Genomic DNA, 13,238 nt, shown 5'->3' with positions numbered 1-13,238 from the left:
AAGGAGGTATGAGTAAAGTGATATGCTTTCCCCACCCATGCAAAATTTAAACATGAGTCCGAGTCAGTGGTGAGGTAAGTCTCCTGTAGGGCACAGATAGCAGGATATTACCAATGTGGTACATTTATTAACCATCCGCAGGATCTCAGCTAAGGTCGGCTGCTCACTTTAACCTTCCCCCTCTTCCTCGCCTTCCTCTATCTCTGCTGAATGGTGTTCTGGCTGATCAGTAATGGCCGTCAAAGCTGTGTCACCCTCCGCCTCCTCCTCCTCCTGCTCCTGCTCTGTGGCATCCCTCTCTGCAATATCATCCGACTCTGCCTTTCCCATAGGTTCAGCCAGCCCTGATAGCTTTTGGGCTTAGAACCACATATCACGAGGTGGTTTGCTGGCATTTGCCTTAGAGGTTTTAGGTGGTTTACTCACAGTCTCCTTAGTCTGCTCTGCACCACGAGGAGTACATTGCAGGAGGCTATTAAATAATATATAATCAGCACAAATATCACCTAAACTATGTGCTCACAATAATCTCACAATAATAATTAATGGCCTAAAATTGAGGCCCTCTTTGATTGCTGCCAACACCTACCAGAGTGTGTCCACCAGTCTCTCTTCAAGCCAAAAAAAAGTGCAAACATTCAGTGCAGCGCAACCATAAATACATAGTAAAATCAATAATGTAATAACAACTAAATTGGTAGATGCAATGTAAAACAGTGTCACAAAAAGTCCCAACTATGAATATCTACTCCACTGTTGTGATAACTCAAAGTGGTAGTTCAAATAATGTAATCCAAAGTGTTTAGTGACCACCACCTCTAGACAGATTGCCTGCTCACCTCCAGACTATGATCCCACTACTGGATGCTGAAATACTCCTGCAAGAAACGTCCCTGAACCACGCTATTCTTCTGTCAGAGTCTCGATCAACCATGTGTAACCATAGAATAAAAATGGAAAACCATAGTGCTCTCTGCTTCAAATGATTTATTTAAAACTAAACAAAGGGATTATAACCACTCACATAGATATGTGAATACCATGCATTTAATCAGCTCACCACACTGATACACAAGCAAAGACATCATGGATAACGGCTCCTCTCACCTGTTGTGGGAGGCGCCATGTTGGTGCTCTGACCACTTGCCTTCATCCTTTTTTTTTGTGGGTGACCATGGTGAGAAAAGAACAGCCAAGTGTATCAGGAGTGTCAGCGGAGGAGCTGGAACTCTCAGGTGTTGAAGAATTGAGCCTACGGTGCCGGGAACAGGTTTAGATCAGGGTAACTATCGGGAGCTCTGTGATATCTCTGCTCTCAGTAAAAGAATGCATGGAAGGTTGATATACTGTATTTTCATACATGCTGATTTTTTATGACTTCTCCGTTTTAATTACCTATGTCATTTTTATTATTCTTTGCCAATTAGACTACAAGCTTTAAAAAGCAGTTCCCTTATACTATTATATTCCTTTTATGTTCAGTTGTGTGAATAGTCTCTGTACTGTACAGTAAACATTATGGAATATAATGGTGCAATAAACTATTATTATAATAATCATAATAATCTTCATAATATATAATGTTGCATGTTTTAACGATTTGCAATATTTTCTTTTCAGCACAGCATCTACAAGTATTAACGCCATGGCTGCAGTAACAGTTGAGGATCTAATTAAGCCAAATAAGGCAGACATTTCAGTGAAAAAACTAACCTACATTTCAAAGGGACTTTGTGAGTATCAATTCTTTGCTTACCCTGCTTCTACTTATTAATATTATTAAGTAGTTGTAAACCTACATAGTTTTTCCACATCCAAAGGATAAGGCATGCCCCCTGCAATACATTTTCAGATTAAACACTGCGGAAATAAATGAATAAATACCTTTCTTTAAAGCGGAACTAAAGTCCAGCATTTAAAAATGTGAGCAGGCAGTCTTTTTTTTTGCAGAAGAAACATGCAATGTCTCTTCTGAAATAAAAGAAACATTACTGCCTGCCGCTCTCCTTCCCCGATCTCTGAGGACTACAGAGGGAGGGGCTGAGATTCCCCTCTGACGTCAGGCGGGAGGTCACATGACCACACACCGGTGATGTGAAAGGTATTTAGATGCATAGTTTAAAAAAAACAAAGACACTGCACAGTATATCTTGGTATTACAGATGGGCTGTCAGTAATTGTAATCACTAACTTTATGAACAAATGTAATAGCAGCCGGAGGGGAGGGGCAAGGAGGAGATGTCTCACACACTGACAAGCAGGGAGGGAGGGGGAGAGGGGAAGGCAAGTAAACTAACATGGGTTCGTGGATCAGCAGTCATGATTAGCGTGTTCAGCACACACAGGGGGACACAGGAACCTGCAAGATCAACTAGGTTTTTTACAGCATAGAAAGGGACAAATAACACTGCACAAGCATAATACTGTTTAACATGCTTTAAAGGAACAGGATCTTTTTTTAGAGTAAAAATCGTTTTAAGGTGTAACATGTAACATGTTGAGTATGCACCACCCCACATCCTGAACAGCCCCTCCCTGTGACAGGGGGGACCTTCTAGCTGCACTGGCTGTCACAATTTGAAAACAATGTGGCCATACGGCTCTCCACTCACACAGCCGCCTCATTCATTCAAAGAGTTCAGTGAATGAATGAATGAATGAACTACAACTACCATCAGCCATTGTGGCTGAAGACTTGTAGTTCTCAATGAACTGCTAGGGCGCTGGTGACCACTTTTGTAGTCCATTAAGCTTCCTGGACTTCAGTAACTGCCTGCCTGTATCTGAGGTATTGGCAGACAGTATAACTGACAAACTGCAAGAGCCTGACATTGCACCCATGATCTGCTGATCGTGAGTGCAATGCTTTACAGGTTCCCTGCAAAAAAATGTGCATTTACTATTTTTTGAAGGTGAACTTAGACTTTAATAATAAAAGATGTAACGTTTTTTGAAAATTGAAAGGATTTTGTCACGGATATTTAATAATGTGGACGTGTAAGAGTATAAATATTGAAAGGTTCATATTACCTGTTCACTGTTATCCATTAAACTGTAAGAAAATACTAAAGATGTTTTCAATTACAGATAGAGTGGGGGAAGGTTAGACCCAATGCCAAACTTTTATTGTGGTCTGTGCCCCAACTAAGGGAGATATATCCCTTTATTTGTCCTGATGACCACTTCCTCTAAGGCAAAAAGTAAGAAGAAATCCTACATTTCAGAGTTGCTATAAAAGCACTATGTAAATTCCCCTAATGTAAGGAAGATTTACTCTCTCTTCCTGTTTCATCTCCAAAACAGGAAGTAATGGAAAATATCCCCAGCAGTACACAGGTAAAATATAACCTAATAGGAGTTAGCAATCCCACCCTTCTTTATGAAGAAAAATGTTTTGGCTATACATACATTTTACACAATTTTGAACGACTCAGGACATTTCTACATGCAGTACCATTAATGTCTCCTCAAGCAGTCCATTCATGCAGTTCATGGATTGTAAATTCACTACCTTCTACAGTCACTCAAGCTGGATATATCTTGCTGTTAGTAAACTCCCCAAAAAAGTTCCACATGTCTTTCTGTACTGTAGGTATTCATAAATTGGCCTGCGTTTACTAATAAAGATATTTTTTCTGAGATTAAGAGCCGGTTCACACTGAGTCGCTCTGATTAGAACGGTTTCATTGCACAGAATGGAGCGCTACTTGTCAGGCGACCAAGTCGCCTGACAAGTCGTGGCAGTGTGAACCGGGACTTAACATGCTGTATTTACCATGCTAGATAATTAATATAGTGCTCACATTCTGCAATTATTTATTCAAATATTCTTGGTTTTCAAAATTATGGAAGTTATTGGGAGGCCTCTAATGCTTATGCTGAGAAGTGAATTGTTGCCTACACATCTTTCCAGTTGCGTGGTTGTTATCCATTCTAGCACTTAACATCAGCTGGTGCTTGCTGTTGCTCCACATAGCCATGTAATACATACACACAATGTACTAACTATTTCCCGGGGACACCCCAGCTTCTTCCTGGAGGAGGACTAATCTAGGTCACTTCATATTTGTCATATTGATAATAAGGAAGCATTATGCCACTCTGCTATTTGCATAATCATAGAATAGCACAAAATTAATCTCATACTTTGATTGGAGATTCTCAATCTCTAACCTTACTACAACATCAATCATATAGTATATCTGGTCTATATCCTATTTTATCAATCCATAACAACTTGTAAAACATCATAGTTATTTTCATAATGACCTTTCTCCGATAAATATATATTTCCCTCTTTTTGGACAATTAAGTTCATTATATGACTCCTAGTAATCAGCCATTCTTATTTGTTTGTTACAATGAATTAGCTGTAGAAAAACAAGCAAAGAGATTGGCACTTTCAAAGTTACGCCTTAGTGCAGGGATCAAATTTATGGTCAGCCTGTAAAAGAAGGTACATACAGTGCCTTGAAAAAGTATGCATACCCCTTGAAATGTTCCACCTTGGTCATGTTACAACCAAAAACGTAAATGTATTTTATTGGGATTTTATATGATAGACCAACACAAAGTGGTACATAATTGTGATGTGGAAGGAATAAATGGTTTTCAATTTTTTTTACAATAAATATGTGAAAAGTTTGGCATGCATTTGTATTCAGTCCCCCCTGAGTCAATACTTTGTAGAACCACCTTTTGCTGCAATTACAACTGCAAGTCTTTTTGGGTATGTCTTTACCAGCTTTGTGCACCTACAGAGTGAAATTTTTGCCCATTCTTCTTTGAAAAATAACTCAAATTCCCTCAGATTGGATGGAGATGAACTGTTTGCTGTGTCCCCCACATGGCTTCTCGCAAACTGCAAATGGGACTTCTTATGGCTTTCTTTCAACAATGGCTTTCTTCTTGCCACTCTTCCATAAAGGCCAGATTTGTGGAGTGCATGTTGTCCTGTGGACAGATTCTCCCACCTGAGCTGTGGATCTCTGCAGCTCCTCCAGAGTTATCATGGACCTCTTGGCTACTTCTCTGATTAATGCTCCCCTTGCCTGGCCTGTCAGTTTAGATAGACGGCCATGTCTTGGTAGGTATGCAGTTGTGCCATACTCTTTCCATTTTCGGATGATGGATTGAACAGTGCTCTGTGAGATGTTCAAAGCTTGGGAAATGTTTTTAACACCTAACCTGGCTTTAAACTTCCCCATAACTTTATACCTGACCTGTCTGGTGTGTTCCTTGGCCTTTATGAAGCTGTTGGTTCACTAAGGTTTTCTAAAAAACCTCTGAGAGCTTCACAGCACAGCTGTATTTATACTGAGATTAATTTCACACAGGTGGAATCTATTTACTAATTAGGTGACTTCTTAAGGCAGTTGGTTCCATCAGATTTTAGTTAGGGGTATCAGAGTAAAGGGGGTTAATACAAATGCATGCCCCACTTTTCACATATTTATTTGTAAAAAAAAAGTTGAAACAATTTATCATTTTCCTTTCACTTCACAATTATGTGCCACCTTGTGTTGTTCTATCTCATAAAATCCCAATAAAATACACTTACTTTTTGGTTGTAACATGACAACATTTTGAAAATTTCAAGGGGTACAAAACTTTTTCAAGGCACTGTACTTACCTTTCCAGCAGACCATGCCTTAAAACTCTGCCACATAGCTAAAATATGGCTAGTACAGGTATCAAACACTTCAAACTGCTTCTAATACTTAATCCCCCTCCACGTGCTGTGGTTTCTCTCTCCGCAACAAGTGTCCTTACAGGACTATTAGCCATGGAGAGAAACCACAGTGTGCAATGGGTGAGCAGATATTCAATACACCCAGAAGTGTCTAATGGTTGCCGGGACCACAAATCAGCTACATGGAGTTTTACAGGGGCGTAACTACATGCTCAAGGGGGCCCATGTGGCTCCCCCGTACACCTGAATAGGAGGGGAGGCGGGGGCAGCATGTAGAGAAATCACTGTCCTCCTTTTTCCTTCTGTAGCTGCAGGAGGAAAATGGAGGAGATTGGTTCCTCTGTATGCTGCCCCCACCACTCCTCCTATCCAATTCACTTGTGTTCTGCTGTCTCTGGGCCCTGTGTGTTCCCCTGGTCCCCCCTCCCCACTGTGCTGCCTTCCCTCCCTCTCCTGCCGGCTGCTACAGGGGATATGTCACAATAGAGAACCAGGAAGGGGTTGGTAAATATGTAATTTTACCAGCTCCTTCCTTTTCTGAATGGACAGAGTCATAGTCAGTGACATTGTAAAAAAAAAAAATAAAACAATACAATTAAAATACCAAAAAATAAAAACTACCGACATCAGTGGGTGGACTTCCAGGATCGCAAAGGTCACACTTGCGACAGGGCCCTGGCATTCCACCACCGTGGGGAGGCCCCAAGATGGCAGGAAGGGGACCCACTGCAGAACTTGTGAAAGGGTCCAGCTGCGGGACCATAATAAAGGGCCCCGCAACGAGAGTAAAGGGCCCCAGGGTGCCAGTGGTCCAGGGGGCCCTTCATGGTTTCTTGCACCGGGGCCCTGAAGGTTCTAGTTACGCCTCTGGAGTTTTAGAACATAGTCCACAAGGAAGGTAAGTATTTACCGTCTTCTTTTACAGACTTTTTCCTCTATACTGGCAGGGCCCCTTTAATAGATTCAGACTTATTTACATAACTCTCTTGGTAGAAATTAATGCTTTTACAAAGTTTATTATCACGTGGTGAATTTAACTGTACTGTGTTTAAGTGTACCGTTATCATATTTTAATTCCTTAATCACAGATATCAGTCCACTGTTGTTTTCTTGTAACTCATGCCAAGATCGTCCTTTTTTGTTTACTTTGCAATATTAACAAGCGCTCTAATTTTTCGGCCTTCTCATACCTTTGTCCATAAAAAGGTTGGTTTAGAAAGGGTATATTACTGGAACAATCCATACTCATTCTGCTTTGATGCTGTTACTTCTGTATGGATGTTTGAGATATATTCTTTACATTTTTTATTTGAATTTTAAATTACTAAATGGTCTCACTTGTGCTGTGCTTGTGTGCTCTTTTGTTAATGGAATGTAACAATGCTACTCTGTTCTTAGTGGTTGTCCATTCTGTGGACTTGGGCAAAACGCTGATTGGAAATAACTCCTTGAAGAATTTCCTACGTTATTTTTTTCACATTTTCCCAAACAAAGGGGTGTTCCTTAAAGTCAAGTACATTTTAAATAACAACCATAATTTTCCTTAAAGTGAATCTGTAACCACTACATATTCCTAACAAGAAAACTAACTTCACAAAAAATGTCAATGACCTCTGCAGGCATTGTGGAGCAATTCAGCTTTAAAGTTCAAGCATAAGTACTCAAGTCCTTTCTCTCAGCAGTACAGTTCATTCCCCTCTAAGCAGTGGCACATTATCCTTGTAGCCTTTTCATTGCTATTATAAAAACTAAGCAGGATCTTTGGGATGGGAGAACAGGGTTAGCTAAGCTGCTGAGAGAAAAGAACTTGAGTGACCTTGGCACTTCTGCTATAGACTTTGAAGAAACAAAAAACAGTGTCCCTGGGGAATTTGAATGGACCAGGCTGGAGATAATAAATATAGCAGAGAAAGTATAGAGGAAGTATGTAAAAATTAACATTTATTAATCCATTTAAAATCACAGATCACATGTATAAAGATAAAATATTGAAAAGCAAGGTGATATACATATACAATAAATATTACATATATCCTGGTGAGGATGCAGATCAAGGGTTCTTGAGACAGGTAAGTGTATCCAACATGTTTCGGAATATGAGAATTCCTTCTTCAGGGAAGATGTACACAACCATACAATCACCACATCAACATCTAGGGAGTATACAAAACAAATATGAGTGTTATGGTACACATGTAAAAACCATCTTTCCATCAATATAGGGAGTTCCACCAACTAGGAGATTCAAGATATTCATATACTATATTAGAATGTGTATATGTATATAGATAAAGATGTATTACAATAAAAGGAAGTATGTATACAGGTGCATCAACTTACCAAAGAGGCAGGATGCATGTGCATAAGTCCTTGCAAAACAGTGTCACAAAGCAGTAGAGTAAATATCTATGCAGCCATTAAATCAAAGCCACTTGTGAGGCCCACTGGTATAGCACCGATGAATAGAAAAAAATGGGATAAAATGGAGATATGTCGGCAGGGCCCCTCTACGTAGTGCAGCATACAAGGGAGTAGGAACCCCCCTATGTGCTAGTGGTCCTATGGGTCCCCACTATTCGTCCCGTCTGTCCCAAAAGCCGTGTCCACGCAGTGGTCACAAGGAGCACCTATGGAGGGATGGATCCACACCTGGGATGAATAAAGAGGTGGAAAGGAATTAACTATAACTCACTGCAAATGGCATATCCATTTTGATGGGGACAGGGAAAAAAGTGGAAACCCTTCACTTACCCAGAAAGACAGGAAAAAAATTGTCCAGTGTAAACCAGCACAGACTCCGCTGCAGTGACCCAAGGGTAATGGGGTATGCATCTCCGGGAGTGTTTATGTGCTGCATGTGATAGTACTTACCTAATTAATTAATTAGGGAGGTGTGTGTCCGTGTGGGGGGAGGGGGGGAGGGTCTAATCAATGTATACCCCATCCGTGTCCCCATTGCTCCAAATGGTGGTCATATCCCATTGTAAGCTTCCAAGTGCATCCCCCTCCCTCTTCCTCCCTCACTGAGGAAGAAACAGAGGGCGGGTGAGCAGATCCAAACCGATGCGGAGCTCCCCCGGTCAATGCGGCGTCGGACGCCGTCGCACCCCGATGACACAGCGGCGCCCGACGTCACATGACCGCCGCCACGAACCTGGGCAGCTATCGCGGGAAGATGGTAATTCCCTCGAGTGGGCATGCGCGGTGGACTCGAGACGTCAAAGCGCCCGGGTACCTCCGCATCCCAATACAAGCGACCCAAACTACAGGCCCCAGCAGGCATTGCGGGGGCCTTTGCGTGCCGGGGAACACCTAGTGACCGGCAAAAGGAAGAGAGACAAGCGGGCTGAAAACATAATATATGCAAGCTGAGCATCCGTTCTGATAATGACTTGGGGGCCAACAAATAGGATTAAACAAACGGCTGCAAATAAATTTTCCGTGTAGTGGACACCCCTGGAAAAAGGTGGAAAGGTGGATTGTTTTGTATACTCCCTAGATGTTGATGTGGTGATTGTATGGTTGTGTACATTTCCCCTGAAGAAGGAATTCTCATATTCCGAAACATGTTGGATACACTTACCTGTCTCAAGAACCCTTGATCTGCATCCTCACCAGGATATATGTAATATTTATTGTATATGTAGATCACCTTGCTTTTCAATATTTTATCTTTATACATGTGATCTGTGATTTTAAATGGATTAATAAATGTTAATTTTTACATACTTCCTCTATACTTTCTCTACTATATTTATTATCTCCAGCCTGGTCCATTCAAATTCCCCAGGGACACTGTTTTTTGTTTCTTCCACGAACTAGTTTGGGGAAGGGACTGCAGGCTGGTTTGGCATATCCCTGTATCAATCTCCTATTTTTTGCACTCTGCTATAGACTTTGGGAATTATTGCTCAATAGTGGCTTCAGCTACAGAGGTCAAAATTGGCTTGTAATAAAGTTAATTTATTGCTAGTTAAAATATGTAAAGATTTAAAAGTCCATAGACTGGGCACTGGTTTACTAAAATTATCAGCATCTTATTACAACAACTACATATTTTCAGATGCTTCCTGGGAAGCCTCTGGGCTCAAAGATTCAACTCATTGTTAACTAGCCTCATTTTTCCGCCATGAAGCAGGATCTCAGTTGAGCTCTGGTTTGGACTGGGCCATTTTAGAATAAGCATTTTCTGTTGTTAAAGATGTAAGATGTGCTCTGGGAGTATTAAACTGTTTAATGGATGACACTGTACCCTTAAAAATCGTTGTACTTATCTCTGTGGGACTAGTCCGATACTGGGTTTATATGGGCATGGTAATAAGTAGAGATAGAATACTGGACCAAACTAACTTCCTTGGATAACAAATAAAATTAATTATCTTCATGTATCTTTTAGATCTGCACTCCACAATTAAATTAGTATTTATAGAAACAAGCATAACTAACTCGCCTTTTTTGTCTTGTATGCACAATAATTAATTTACTGGTTCTGTGACTCAGTGATGTAGAAGCTGCCACGTGCAGGAGGATCAGATTAAACATTACAAAAAATTAACCACAACAATTGGCTTTCACTGTGAGAACAAGCTGTAGAGCACCTCTATGTTGTAGTACTTCACAGAAAGATGCAATGTTTACCGTCATTGAGGGCTTGTAGTAACTGCTATAGTACACCATATTAAATATTAAAAAAAAAAAGGGTTATTTTTTTTAAAGGATTAAGTTGCTCAAAGCAGACCTTCACCTGAAAATGACTTTGACCTGTTTTAATTTCCTCCTGCCCCCAGGCTCCTCAGAAACTGCATTTTTTTGTTTTTTTGGGAGCAGGTACCTTTTTTCATGGTTCCTGATACCCAGGGCCGGTGCAAGATCAGCTACTTGCGCCCCCCCCCCCCCCAAAAAAATAAATAAATAAAAAGGGAAGGGGTTAAAAACTGCTCTATGTCATATCCAGTGACCCTGATCTGATGGTTCCTCCATGTAATGCTGTCATACCCAGTGATCTCAATGTTCCTCTATGTCACATCAAGGGTCCCTGATGTTCCTCCATGTCATACCCGGAGACCCTGATGTTCCTCCATGTCACACCTGGGGACCTCAATCCCCAATGGCACACCCAGGGATCCAAATTCCTCATGGCACGCCTGGTGACCCCAAACCCCTGTTACACTTGTGACCCCTCTCCCCCATGTCACACCTGGTGACTCAGATTCCCCATGGCATACCTGGTGACCGCAATTCTCTTTCACACCAGGGATCCTCCATGTCACACCCAGGGACCCTGATTCCCTGTTCTGGGGACACTTACTGGGCAGTATGAAGAGAGTGGCCTGCACTCTGCCCTCCTTCACCATGATCCTGCTTATTCCTTCTCCCAGGACGCTCCTCTCCTGGACCACAGTGCTCACCACAGCTCTAACCGGCTCCTGGTGGAGGGAGAAGCAGCAGTCAGAGAGTTCTGCACCTCCTTCATCACCAACATCCTCAGACCATTCCGTTGCCTCGTCGCTTCTGCTCCAGTAAAGGTGCCGCCCTCCAGTGCCGAGCTTCGGCTCAGGTTCAGCTCTCCTCCCCTCCATGCTTAATACCGACCCAGGGAAATGACCGGCTGTCCACCAGCTCAGATTAGAGAGTCACTTCCCGCCCAGGGATTAGGCCGCTCAGCTCCAGACGAAGAGGATCATTATGCAGCTAGCACTCCGGTGGGCTCCTTTCCTGCCCCTTGGGGCTCCCCCAACAATGGTGGAAAGCCAGGCCCTGGTAATTCTGCCACTGCCCCAGACACCTGGCATCTTCCTCTGTCCCTTCTTCCTCCACCACTGCCGCCCCATTCCTCAGCTCACAGGGATCATTGATGACAGAGTGAGTGCTGACTCGTGGCTGCGCCCCTAGGTGGCAATGCGCCCTAGGCGGCTGCCTAGTTTGCCTAGTGGAAGCACCGGCCCTGCTGATACCACCTCCTCATTTCTCGCCTAGGCAAGTTCATTGCCACCTCTGCCTGCCGATTCCCTCTGCCTGCAGAATGATAGGTTCAGGTTATACATCCCGGAAGGTTGCAGGACCAGTCTCACGTTAGGCTGTGCTTGTGCCAGCTGTGAAGTATCAGTAAGTCACAGCTGGCACCCAAAACCAAGATGGCAGCATGGAAGGAGCAGCAGCCCTGGGTGAATCAGCTGCAGAAAAGGCAGTGCTGAACTCCAGGGACTATTATTTGTTTCTTAATAGTAAGCAGCCATAGTATTTGTAGCTGCTGACTTTTAATTTTCCCATTACCCACTGAATTTCCTCTTTAAGAAATAAGCCAGTCACTGGGTTCTAAAATGACATGCTTCATAACTGTTTGACTCCACTTCTTTGACTAATGCCAGGGTTTAAAGTTGCAATTTAAATGTAAGCTAGTTTATATTAAACTGGTGAATATAATCTTTGGCAAATTCAATAGTTTCATGTCACGTGTTGCAAGATCCAGTTTATGCTTACATAACAGTAGTCAATGTCAAATATAGCACATTCACCAACAAACCAAACAGCATAGGTATGTATGGCAAACTGAAAGGAATTATCGATTTCCATGTATTCCCTGTGGACTGCCAGCCTTCATTCCTGCCAGAAGACTCTTAGGTCGGTGTATTTTTTCCAATTTGGTCAAATACCGATTGCCCCCACTATAAGCACTTACCAATACCATTTGTTGGTTGATATACAGTATCTCACCAAAGTGAGTACACCCCTCACATTTTTGTAAATATTTTATTATATCTTTTCATGTGGCAACACTGAAGAAATGACACTTTGCTACAATGTAAAGTAGTGAGTATACAGCTTGTATAACAGTGTAAATTCGCTGTCCCCTCAAAATAACCCAACACACAGCCATTAATGTCTAAACCACTGACAATAAAAGTAAGTACACCCCTAAAAGAAGATGTCCAAATTGGGCCAAAAGTGTCAATATTTTGTGTGGCCACCATTATTTTCCAGCACTGCCTTAACTCTCTTGGGCATGGAGTTCACCAGAGCTTCACAGGTTGCCACTGGAGCCCTCCTCCATTCCTCCATGACGACATCATGGAGCTGGTGGATGTTAGAGACCTTGCGTTCCTCCACCTTCTGTTTGAGGATGCCCCCCAGATGCTCAATAGGGTTTAGGTCTGGAGACATGCTTGGCCAGTCAATCATCTTTACCGTCAGCTTTTTTAGCAAGGCAGTGGTCATCTTGGAGGTGTGTTTGGGGTCGTTATCATGTTGTAATACTGCCCTGCGGCCCAGTCTCTGAAGGGAGGGGGATCATGCTCTGCTTCAGTATGTCACAGTACATGTTGGCATTCATGGTTCCCTCAATGAACTGTAGCTCCCCAGTGCCAGCAGCACTCATTCTGCCCCAGAGCATGACACTTCCACCACCATGCTTGACTGTAGGCGAGACACACTTGTCTTTGTACTCCTTGCTTGGTTGCTGCCTCACACTCTTGACACATCTGAACCAAATACGTTTATCTTGGTCTCCTCGGACCACAGGACATGGTCCCAATAATCCATGTCATTA

The 13,238-nt window shown here is 42.4% G+C and overlaps 1 protein-coding gene across 1 annotated transcript in view; it reads left to right on the top strand.

Annotated features, from left to right (window-relative positions):
- The window catches only part of SLC5A5 (solute carrier family 5 member 5), a 127,235-nt gene that overhangs the window by 69,469 nt on the left and 44,528 nt on the right, over window positions 1-13,238 (top strand). Inside the window, exon 10 of the mRNA XM_082257497.1 lies at window positions 1,621-1,733. Coding sequence (XP_082113623.1) covers window positions 1,621-1,733 — 113 coding nt within the window. The remainder of the gene's footprint in view (window positions 1-1,620; window positions 1,734-13,238) is intronic.

The sequence above is a fragment of the Pelophylax lessonae genome (genome assembly GCF_965119305.1).
Source record: "Pelophylax lessonae genome assembly, chromosome: 1".
Taxonomy (NCBI): Eukaryota; Metazoa; Chordata; class Amphibia; order Anura; family Ranidae; genus Pelophylax; species Pelophylax lessonae.
The sequence above is the reverse complement of the archived record's forward strand: the minus strand, read 5'-3'. Positions and strand labels throughout refer to the sequence as shown.